This window comes from Mustelus asterias, chromosome 12, assembly GCF_964213995.1.
Source record: "Mustelus asterias chromosome 12, sMusAst1.hap1.1, whole genome shotgun sequence".
Classification (NCBI taxonomy): Eukaryota; Metazoa; Chordata; class Chondrichthyes; order Carcharhiniformes; family Triakidae; genus Mustelus; species Mustelus asterias.
The window spans coordinates 67,190,754-67,202,605 of record NC_135812.1 but is presented as its reverse complement, the minus strand read 5'-3'; the positions used below and the strand labels follow the sequence as shown (position 1 = coordinate 67,202,605).

General features: G+C 44.4%; 1 protein-coding gene across 1 annotated transcript in view; it reads left to right on the top strand.

Annotated features, from left to right (window-relative positions):
* Window positions 1-1,601: 1,601 nt before the first annotated feature.
* The window catches only part of LOC144501537 (myosin-3-like), a 46,971-nt gene continuing 36,720 nt past the window's right edge, over window positions 1,602-11,852 (top strand). The window contains exons 1-13 of the mRNA XM_078225358.1: window positions 1,602-1,802; window positions 1,917-2,060; window positions 2,148-2,304; window positions 2,472-2,499; window positions 4,293-4,407; window positions 4,510-4,602; window positions 4,971-5,034; window positions 5,124-5,222; window positions 5,332-5,435; window positions 6,461-6,599; window positions 11,025-11,143; window positions 11,229-11,378; window positions 11,474-11,644. Of these exons, the coding sequence (XP_078081484.1) occupies window positions 1,602-1,802; window positions 1,917-2,060; window positions 2,148-2,304; window positions 2,472-2,499; window positions 4,293-4,407; window positions 4,510-4,602; window positions 4,971-5,034; window positions 5,124-5,222; window positions 5,332-5,435; window positions 6,461-6,599; window positions 11,025-11,143; window positions 11,229-11,378; window positions 11,474-11,644 (1,584 nt within the window). The remainder of the gene's footprint in view (window positions 1,803-1,916; window positions 2,061-2,147; window positions 2,305-2,471; window positions 2,500-4,292; window positions 4,408-4,509; window positions 4,603-4,970; window positions 5,035-5,123; window positions 5,223-5,331; window positions 5,436-6,460; window positions 6,600-11,024; window positions 11,144-11,228; window positions 11,379-11,473; window positions 11,645-11,852) is intronic.

Below are 11,852 nucleotides of genomic sequence, written 5' to 3'. Positions count from 1 at the left end.
TTTACATTAACACTGCAATGAAGTTACTGTGAAAATCCCCCAGTCGTCACACTCCTGTTTGGGTACACTGAGGGAGAATTTAGCATGGCCAATGCACCTAACCTGCATGTCTTTCGGACTGTGGGAGGAAACCGGAGCACCCGGAGGAAACCCATGCAGACACAAGGAGAATGTGCAGACTCTGCACAGACAGTGACCCCAGCCAGGAATTGAACCTGGGTCCCTGGTGCTCTGAGGCAGCAGTTCTAACCACTGTGCCACCGTGCCTCCCACTCTATGCCCTGTTAATAAAGCCTAGGATACTATATACTTTTCTAACCTTACTCTCAACCTGTCCTGCCACCTTCAATGACTTATGCACATATACTACCAGGTCCCTCAGCTCCTGTACCCCCCTTAGAATTGTACCCTTTATTTTATATTGTTTCTCCATGCTCTTCCTAATAAAATGAGTCACTTCACATTTCTCCGCATTGAACTTCATCTACCACCTGCCTGCCCATTCCACCAACTTGTTTCTATCCTTTTCAAGTTTTGCATTATCTTTCATACAGTGCACAATGTTTCCAAGTTCTGTATCATTTACGGCATGGTGGCACAGTGGTTGGCACTGCTGCCTCACAGCAAGAAGTTTAACAACACCAGGTTAAAGTCCAACAGGTTTATTTGGTAGCAAAAGCCACACAAGCTTTCGGAGCTGCAAGCCCCTTGTTCAGGTGACAGCACCAGAGACCCAGGTTTAAATTTCAGCTTTGGTCACTGTCTGTGCGGAGTTTGCACTTTCTCCCCGTGTCTGCGTTGGTTTAGTCTGGGTGCTCTGGTTTCCTCCCACACGCCAAAGATATGCGGGTTAGGTTGATTGGCCATGCTAAATTAACCCTAGTGTCAGGGGGGTTAGCAGGGTAAAGGGAACAAGGCTTGGGTGGGATTGCGGTTGGTGCAGACTCGATGGGCTGAATGGCCTCCTTCTGCACTGTAGGGATTCTATTGATGCCATGAAAGTTTGAAATTATGCCCTACGTAACCAACTTTTTTTTTATTTCATGGAACGTGGGTGCCCCTGGCTATGCCAGCAGTTTAATTGCCCATTACTAATTGCCCTTAAGAAGATGGTAGTGAGCCGCCTTCTTGAACTGCTGCAGTCCCTGAGATGTAGGCACGCCCACAGTGCTGTTTGAGTGGGAGTTCCAGGACTTTGACTTAGTGACAGTGAAGGAACGACGATATATTTCCAAGCCAGGATGGTGTGTGGCTTGGAGGAGAACTTGCAGGTGGTGATATTCCCATGCATCTGCTGGCCTTGTTCTTCAAGGTGGTAAAGGTTGTGGGTTTGGAAGGTGCTGTCGAAGGAGCCTTGGTGAGGTGCTGCACTGCCTCTTGTAGATGATACACACTGCTGCCACTGTGCATTGGTGGTGGAGGGAATGGGTGTTGGAGGTGGTGGATAAGGTGCCAATCAAGCTTAATATTCTGTGATAGCTTGCAATGTTCAAGCTGATTGCATGTGAGGAAACTAGCGGAATTTGGATATCCGCAATTTCACCTGCAACTGAAATACAGTAAAATGACTAAACATTTCCACACAGTGAAACACAGCGACCATGAATTTTGACGGCATGAAAGTCTTTGGAGCAGCTGCTCCATATCTCCGCAAATCTGAGAAGGAGCAAATTGAAGCACAGAACAGGCCCTTTGATGCCAAAACTGCTTGTTATGTGACTGACTCCAAGTTGGTGTTTGCTAAAGGGAAAATTAAGAGCCAGGATAGCACCAAGGTTGAAGTGGAAAAAGCAGATGGGAAGGTAGGTGAATCTCAGCAATTTGTATTGGATCGAACTCTTTGTCCTATTTCCAAATTTGGCATCATGAATTATGAAACGACATTATGATTACTCTTGCCAAATTATCTATTTCAGACAATTGTTGTGAAACCCAATGACGTCTTCCCAAGGAACCCTCCAAAATTCGATAAAATCGAGGACATGGCAATGATGACCCACCTGAATGAAGCATGTGTGCTGTTTAACCTCAAAGAGCGTTATGCAGCCTGGATGATCTATGTAAGTACAGGGGAGCTTCAATATTTAGTTTTGAAAATGCAGTTTAAGTCACAAGTGCCAACATTAATTGATTCTTCCTTTTTAAAGACATACTCTGGGTTGTTCTGCATCACTGTGAACCCCTACAAGTGGTTACCGGTTTACAACCCTGAAGTTGTGTCTGGCTATAAAGGGAAAAAGCGACAAGAGGCACCTCCCCACATCTTCTCAGTTTCTGACATTGCCTATCAGGCCATGTTAACAGGTAACTCGTTAATTTTCTACATATTCAATGAGCACTTATGTATCTATTTTCATATATTTAGTTTAATGTGTGGGTAATTGGCGCAACTTCCAACTCAACTTCAGTTTAAAATTAAGTGGAATAGCATCTCTAAAAATATTTCTCCCCTTTGATGTTTTATCTTGCAGATCGTGAAAGCCAGTCTATCCTGATCACGTAAGTAATTCATTTTCACAAGTCTGTGAACTTCTCTCACACGCTAGCTATCTTTGTATAGACATTGGGCGGCACGGTGGCACAATGGTTAACACTGCTGCCTCCCAGAGCCAGGGACCCAGGTTCAATTCCTGGCTCTGGGTCACTGTGCGGAATCTGCATGTTCTCCTGTGTCTGCGTGTGTTTCCTCTGGGTGCTCCGGTTTCCTCCCACAGTCTGAAAGACGTGCTGGTGAGGTGCATTGGCCATGCTAAATTCTCCCTCAGTGCGCGCAAACAGGTGCCAGAGTGTGGTGACTAGGGGATTTTCACAGTAACTTAATTGCAGAGTTAATGTAAGCCTGCTTGTGACTAATAAATAAACTTTATACACAGGCAGTCTCAGACTTACGACACAATTGGTTCCGAAAAACCATGTTGCAAGTTGAAACATCTTTGAGTCAGAACTGATTTTTCCACAGGAACGAAAATATGAATGGGAAATTGGTTCCAGAACCAAGGCTGGAAATCACTCATGGGCGCCTGGCGGTGTTAAACACTCTCAACTCTTGCCGGGTCAAGTTGATGCCTACCTGCCTTAGTATAAGTTCCACAGTTAGTGTGGGGATATAATTATGTCACCAATCACTGTCAGTTGTCTGTTTAACCCAGAACTTCTGCAGGTCAGAGTGCATACAACATAAAGCATATAAATGCATTAAAATTGTGATGATTGCGCCAAAAGAATTGAGCAGAATGAAACATTTGTTTCCAACCTAATTAAGACAGCTCGAACTGTCCAGTCACACAGATGGGTGACACAGAATGTCAATGTGCGCAGATGAAAGTACTGGTGTGCTCTCATAAAGTCGAAACCAACATAAAGTCGTGATGTGATGTGAATTTAAAAAGGTCGTTTGTGCCGTTCTTCGTAACTCGAATGTCTTAAAGTTGAGCACTCTCTGTAATCTGTAATACATTTAAATTCTCACGTTAAATATCACCCCATGTCACACCGTAGTACTTTCCATCACACCTTGATCATAATGCTTTATTTTAAAATTCTCATCGAAAACCCTGCTTTCTGCATCCTAACACGCACCAGGCCCTGTTTATTCATCCACCCAGACTGACATTGGCTCCTGGTCGAACAATGCCTCGATTTTAAATTCATAGTTTCATAAAATCCCTACAGTGCATAAGAGGCCATTTGGCCCATCGAGTCTGCACTGACCCTCTGGCAGAATATCTTACTCAGGCCCTATCGCTGTAACCCAACACATTTTACCATGGCTAATCCATCTAACCTACACATCCCGGGACACTAAGGGGCAACTTAGCATGGCCAATTCACCTAATCTGCACAAAAGGTTTCTCAGCCTTATTTTCAAATCCCTCATTGGTTTCGCCTCTCCTCATCTTTGTAACCTCCTCCAACCCTACAACCCTCCAAGATATCTGAGTTCCTCTTGTGATCTTTTGCACATCTCCAGTATTCATTGCTCCACCATTGGCAGCTATGTATTCAGCCTGCCCAGCCCCTAATCTCTGGAATTCCTCCCCTAGACCTGTCCACAATCTCTCTCTCCACCTTTAAGATTGTCCTTAAAACTCCTTTGATCAAGTTTTTAGTCACCTCTTGGGATATGTGGCTTTGTGTCAAATTTTGTGCAGCAATGCTCCTTGTTAAGAGCCTTGAGATATTTTAATATGTTAAAGGAACTGTAAAAATGGAATTTATTGACGTGAAATAGCATCTCTTCTAACTTACCTAAGGAACGGCATGGGATACATGATCATTTTTGTGCTTTTCAGTGGAGAATCTGGTGCAGGAAAGACTGTGAACACTAAACGTGTCATCCAGTACTTTGCAATAATTGCAGCTATTGGTGACATGCATAAGAAGAAGGATGAAGTTTCAAAGGCGAAAGTATGTGAGCAGATAATGACGCTTTGGAAAATGTATTTCATTACACTTTTACCTTCATGTGGTTTAGTCAGCTGCTAACTGAAAACAAAATCTACCCTGTAGGGAACCCTGGAGGATCAAATCATCCAGGCTAACCCATTGCTGGAAGCCTTTGGTAACGCCAAGACAATAAGGAATGACAACTCATCTCGTTTTGTAAGTTGAAGTAGAAATACTTCTCGAAAATTAAATACCACAGAAAAGAAAATGAATGCTACTTTTGTGAAGAAATAGTCTCACAACACTAGGTTAAAGTTCAACAGGTTTATTTGGAATCACGAGCTTTCGGAATGCTGCTCCTTCATCAGGCCACTCACCTGCTGAAAGGGCAGTTGTCCGAAAACTCGCGATTCCAAATAAACCTGTTGGACCTTGATCTGGTGTTGTGAGACTTCTTACTGTGCCCATGCCAGTCCAACGCTGGCATCTCCACATCTTTGTGAAAAAGAGTTGATGGTATTTCATCTCCATATGAAATAACAGAAGTATTCTTATCTCTGAATTCTCTTTGTTTTATTACGAAGGGCAAATTTATCAGAATACACTTTGGACCCACGGCAAAACTGGCTTCAGCAGACATTGAAACGTGTAAGTGTTTCAAATCTGATTAACTAACGGTATATAAATATACTGGTAGACCTGTGGCAGAGATGTAACTGATCTCAATTCCCATCCAGACTTGTTGGAGAAATCCAGGGTGACATTCCAACAACACTGCGAAAGAAGCTATCACATTTTCTACCAGATTACATCCAACAAAAGGCCTGAACTTATCGGTAAGGAGCCCACTAATCCTTTACAGTTTTTGACCTGTTTGCACATTTGTGTTTCTTTTCTTCATGTTGCATTATGTGAAAACATCCTCTATCATTTACTTTGTTATAGAAATGCTACTTATCACCACCAATCCTTTTGACTATCCTTATGTCAGTCAGGGTGAGGTTACAGTTCCAAGTATTGATGATAAAGAAGAATTGTTAGCGACTGATGTAAGTATGGTACACATGAATTACTATGATAACAGTTTGTTAAGACCCAGGCCAGAAACTCCAAGCGGTTTATCAAATTAGCCTAGACCCTATGTTTTACATTTGATTTTGGCATTAGGGTGAGCATATGGTGTTTCAATCCAGGTATGATTCAAGTGACCCACTAGGTAGCTTGTATCAAACAAAGTTTATTTAAGAACACAGTCAAAATATAACAAAAAGAATTAGCATAACTTTTACCTGTTACAAGTATTATACACAACACGTTATAAACCTCAACAGCTAGCTATCTATGTTGTTCCAAGTCAAACATCATCCTGCAGATCTACACCCCCCTCGAGACTTGGCACAAAAAACAAGTATGCTCACGTGATGCTGGGTTTTCAGCTTTTTTACACGTGCTGTGAATAGGTCCTTTGAATGTTAGAACAAATCTCTGAGGCTTTCCAGTCTTGGAACTTTCCAAAACGCCTCTGGCGAGAGAGAGAGAGAGACACTGCCTGTCTCCACCAACTTCTAACAGTAACTCACAGACCACAGAATTTCCAACTCCAGAGAGGGCAAAACAAGAGGTACTGCTTTCCGTCTCAAATCTAAACAGCATCTGAGAAAATGAAACTAAGAACTCCAACTCCAGTGAGAGGGGGACAGCACTATTGCCACTCTCAACTTCAGGCTACCACTGAAAAGCGAAACTAAAAACTGGACTTTTCTGTGAAGCATAGCTGCCCCTAACCACATAACATAAACTATCAATCAAGTTCCACTCAGCAATCCCAAGCAATCATCAAAAACCACAGGACCCTGCATTAGTCCACGTTAAAAATAAACATGATGTCCATTATATTGTTTCAGTAACAATTAGAGGACACCAGGTACAGATAACACGGCACCAATAAAATGCTAAGGCCTACTTGAAAAAAACCTGCAGAGAAACATGATTAAAATACACTTCTTAAAGGCACAGTATCGTCACAAGTTGAATAGAATAAACCGATTGTATCGTTGTCTCTTTGAATTTGCAGCAAGCTATTGATATCTTGGGTTTCACCAATGATGAGAAAAACGGCATCTACAAAATAACTGGTGCAACAATGCACCATGGCAACATGAAGTTCAAGCAGAGGCAAAGGGAAGAACAAGCTGAACCTGATGGCACGGAAGGTATATTCATTCAAATCACTTGTTATACTTTACATGAAAATTCTTAAATTAGTTAAAACCGAGCATGTAAATAAATATCAGTCGGGGCTGAATGCTGGCAAACGTGTGTGAAGTACTTTGGATACAACATGATAAGACAGTTGAGTGGAACACTGCATGGTGAGTATCTTGCCGGCTTCCTTAAAAAATAATGGCCGGAATTCTCCAGCCTTTCACGCCAGCGGAATTCTCTGGTCCTGCCGGCAGCACACCCCCGCCCAGGGGTTTCCTGCCAGTGTGGGGTGACGTCAATGGGAATTCCCATTGACAGCGACGGAACCAGAGAATCCTGCTGCTCGCAAACAACGCGCCACCTCCCGCCTGTGGGAAACACGCGGCTGGGAGGCTGGAGAATCTGGCCCAATGAATTTTGTGCAGGATATTTTGATGAAGGGAACAATGTATCCACTTTTATTATTTAATGTCGGGATCGAACATTTCAAGGTCAGATACCTCACAGTCAGTGGCAGAGTAAAAAACAATATAACCCCTAATGATGCGTTGTCCCCCAATTCAGGAGATTATTTCCTGTCATTATTGAGACATTGCCAGCTCTAACACCAGCCAATCTTCCCGGTTATTAGGGTAAGACAGCTAATTAGCACCTTACCTTTTTCTCCTGTAGATTCATACCTGTTAGAAACTTTTTGAGGAAGAATAGGGGAGATCTCACCAGTGTGCTTGTGTGGATGGCACGGTGGCACAGTGGTTAGCACTGCTGCCTCACAGCGCCAGGGACCTTGATTTGATTCCCAGCTTGGGTCACTGTACGTGCCGAGTCTGCACGTTCTACCCGTGTCTGCGTGGGATTCCTCTGGGTGTTCATGTTTTCTCTCACAGTCCGAAAGATGTGCTGGTTAGTGAATTGGCCATGTTAAATTCTCCCTCAGTGCCGGAGAAAACTTGGGCGTTTTCATAGTAACTTCATTGCAGTGTTAATGTAAGCCTACTTGTGACACTAATAAATAAACTTTGAATGTTTATCTCTTCAATAACATCACTCATATAAATGTTGCAGTCATTATTCCTATTGGTGGATTCATACCTGTTAGAAGCTACAGACTGTCCAAGATGGTTTCGGATTGAACAATTACAGACACTCTGCGCACAATTCTCCCACAACATTTCAAAGTCTGGTCTCCGGCAGGAAATGTGGTACAATTCCAGCCGGGTGGGTTCAGATCGTAATCCAACCCACACTTAGACATTTTTTAGGAGCTTGAGGTGATATGCACTGTGGACAACAGCGGGATCTAAAGACACCGACAAGACTGGCTCCTCAGACATCAGGGCATCTTTTTTAAAGGGTGCCCTAATCCCAAAATAATGTTAAGGACCTCCCTTCCCCATTCCAATGAACATCACAACCCGTTCCTCAGACAAGTGGAACACCCCAACACTTGGCCAAAGAGGGGAAACCTCCCAACCGCCCCAAACCCCCCCCGCCCCCCCCCCCCCCCCCGCCCCCCAACAAAACCACTAAATGTTTGGGTCACCCCCACTCCCCCATACCACACAGGCATCAGGGTGACCTGACACCCCATCCTCACCGGCGTATCAGGCCCACCCCTCCCCCCCCAATAAATGAGGGACTCCCCACTATGGAGTCACCAAGGGCCCCCTCCTCCAGGCCCCCCTTCCAGCCCCCCTTCAGGCACTGCCAATGTGCCAGGGGGTCAGAGCACTGCCTGGCTATCTCTGTGACCACCTCCCCCCAACCCAAAAAGACCCTCCTGCTACCAGATACAAAAACTAAAATCACAGGGATCCGTGGTGGGCTGGCTAGGTGGACACAGAACTGGCTTGCTTAACCTGGTGTTGTGAGACTTCTTACATTGCTTATAGGAGACAGAGAGTAGTGGAGGAAGGGTGTTTTTCAGAATGGAGATCTGTAGTTAATGGTGTTCCGCAGGGATCAGTGCTGGGACCTCTGTTGTTTGTAGTATATATAAATAATCTGGAGGAAAATGTAGGGGGCCTGATAGTAAGTTTGCGGATGAAACAAAGATTGGTGGAGTTGCTGATAGTGCCGAGATTGGCAGAGGATACAACCGGATATAGATAGATTGGAGACTTGGGCACAGAAATGGCAGATGGCATTTAATCCGGACATTTTGGAGAATCTGATATAGGTGTGAAGTATACTGTAAATGGCAGAACCATTAGGAACATTAACATACAGAGGGATCTGGGTGTGCAGGTCCACAGTTCCCTAAAATTGGCAACACGGGTGGCCACCGTGATTAACAAGGCAAATGGCATGCTTGCCTTCATCAGCTGGGGTATTGAGTACAAGAGTTGGGAAATCATGTTGCAGCTATATAAAACCTTGGTTAGGCCGCATTTGGTGTATTGTGTGCAGTTCTGGTCACCACACTATCAGAAGGATGTGGAAGCTTTGGAAAGAGTGCAAAGCAGGTTCATCAGGATGTTGCCTGGTCTCGAGGGTGTTGGCTATGAGGAGAGATTGAATAAACTAGGATTGTTTTCACTGGAAAGACGATGGTTGAGGGGAGACCTGATAGAGGTCTACAAAATTATGAGGCATAGACAGAGTGGATAGTCAGAGACCTTTCTCCAGGGTGGAAGTGTCAATTACAAGGGGGACCAGGTTCAAGGTGAGAGGGGGGAGCTTAAGGGAGATGTGCGGGGGAATTCTTTCACGCAGAGAGTGGTGGGTGCCTGGAACGGCTGCCATAGGAGGTGGTGGAAACATGCACATTAGGAACATTTTAAGAGGCATCTGTCTGGGTATATGAATAGGGAGGGAATAGAGGGAAACAGACCGAGTGAAGGAAGAAGGTTTATTTTTTGGTTTAGTTAGGGCATCATGATCAGCACAGGGTTGACGGGCTGAAGAGTCTCGTTCTGTGTTGTACTTTTCTTTGTTCTTCTTCTTTGTATCTCACTGTCTACCTGCTTGGTCATGGTTAGTTGGTGCATGTCACCTTTCAAACTCATTTCACCACCTTCTATCCTGCCCCATCGCCAAGCAACTTCCCCTCATTATCATTTACCTACCAAATGTCACTATTCCTCGCATTGTCTCACCCTTGAACGTCCCCCATTACTCTGGAACTGATCACGATCCACGTCCACATGCCTTCCCCCCCTCAGAGCAGATCACCATTACTGTCCCCATGTTCACCCTGACCCTGCCTTGTCCCCCTCTGTGACTCCCTTGATGAGATCTTCATCCCATCCTGCACCTCCCACCCTACCACATCCCACTCCCCTCTCTTGGGGAGACACAGACTATGACTGTTCCCTCCTACAGCCAGTGCCCTGACTTCACGCACCAAATCCCCATGTTGACACCATTAATCCCTCCCTCTAAGACACTGAACACTGCCCCACCTCCCCTCTCCAACCCAATCTACACTCTACCCACAACCTGCCAGCATTCGTCTGCCTTCAGTTTCCAGACATGGCGCACCATTTGCTAACGGCACTCGAGTGAGGTTATGTGAGGTCCCCAAGAAGGAGACAGCAACATCTACAGACCTCAAAGTCATGGAAAAAGTGAAGTTCACTAGGCGCATGCCTCTTATATACAGCTGCAAAATGAACGTTCTACGTTCTCACTGGCAGGGAACTTAATTTGTAGGACAAATTTAATCCTGGCGAGGTGGCCTTTTAGTGAGAATGCTTGAGATGCTATTGACTGCAAATGGGCTTCCTGACATTGTTTATTGGGAAGCTCGACCTGCTTTTAACCTACTTTGAGAGTCAGAAGGACAAAATTCCAACTGTTGCGCTTCGGGAAACAGTTCTTTAGTCTCCTGTGGGATGGCATGGCAGCACCGTGGTTAGCACTGCTGCTTCACAGCGCCAGGGACCCGGGTTCAATTCCGGCCTTGGGTGACTGTGTGGAGTTTGCACGATCTCCCCTTGTCTGCATGGGTTTCCTCCGGGTGCTCCGGTTTCCTCCCACAGTCCAAAGATGTGCGGGTTAGGTGGATTGGTTATGCTAAATTGCCCCTTAGTGTCCAAAGTTGTGTAGGTTAGGGGGATTGGTGAGATAAATACGTGGAGTTACGGGGATAGGGTAAGATGCTCTGTCAGAGATTCGGTGCAGACTCCATGGACTGAAAGGCTTCCTTCTGCACTGTAGGGATTCTGTGATTCAAATTAACTGCCCCACCCTCCATGGTTCCCACAGCTGGCAGGAGTGGAAAATTCTGCTCTAAGTGTCTGGAGTTTAAGAGATCCATATTTCTAACTCAGGTTGTGAGACTGACACTAGTAGAAAGAAGCCTGTCAGTAATAGATAACACATGCAGATTTAAACATGGCAAAGAAAAATCAAATGTTGTCCGATTGTCAAATGATTACAATTAGTGAGGCGTGAAAACGTGTCATTAACAGAGAGTTTTCTTTTTGCAGTTGCTGATAAAGTTGCTTATCTTCTGGGCTTAAATTCAGCCGATCTACTCAAGGCATTATGCTTTCCAAGAGTAAAGGTCGGCAATGAGTTTGTCACGAAAGGCCAGACTGTACAACAGGTAACATGTTGGCTGGAAGAGAGGAAATATGCACAATTTTAGCAACTTACAGAAACTGAAGCATTAACTTTCTTCTCCTTTGCAGGTATACTTTGCAGTGGGAGCTCTGACAAAGTCGATGTATGAGAAATTGTTCCTCTGGATGGTGCAACGAATTAATCAGCAACTGGACACAAAGCTACCCAGACAACATTTCATTGGCGTCTTGGATATTGCAGGCTTTGAGATTTTTGAGGTGAAATTCTCAGTTGATAGTCTGACAATCACAATATTTATTAATGACATGTGGAATCTATGACTATGAATTTAACATATTGTGCCATTCCACAGTACAACAGCTTGGAACAACTTTGCATCAACTTCACTAACGAAAAACTGCAACAGTTTTTTAACCACCATATGTTCGTTTTGGAACAAGAGGAATATACAAAGGAAGGAATTAAATGGGAGTTCATTGACTTTGGTATGGACCTGGCTGCTTGCATTGAACTCATTGAAAAGGTGAAGACAAATTTGTAGTTTCTTTTCCCCACCACATTCCTTAACCAATGTTGATCATTAGCCTTCTCTCCTTTTGTTTTTGTAATGTCCTATGTTGGGGAATGTGGGTTTTACACAAAAAGAAAAGACATGGTTTGCACACATTCAAACTGATACACAACAGGTTTTATTGAAAGAGATAATTTCTGCACTGCACAGAGTACAAACT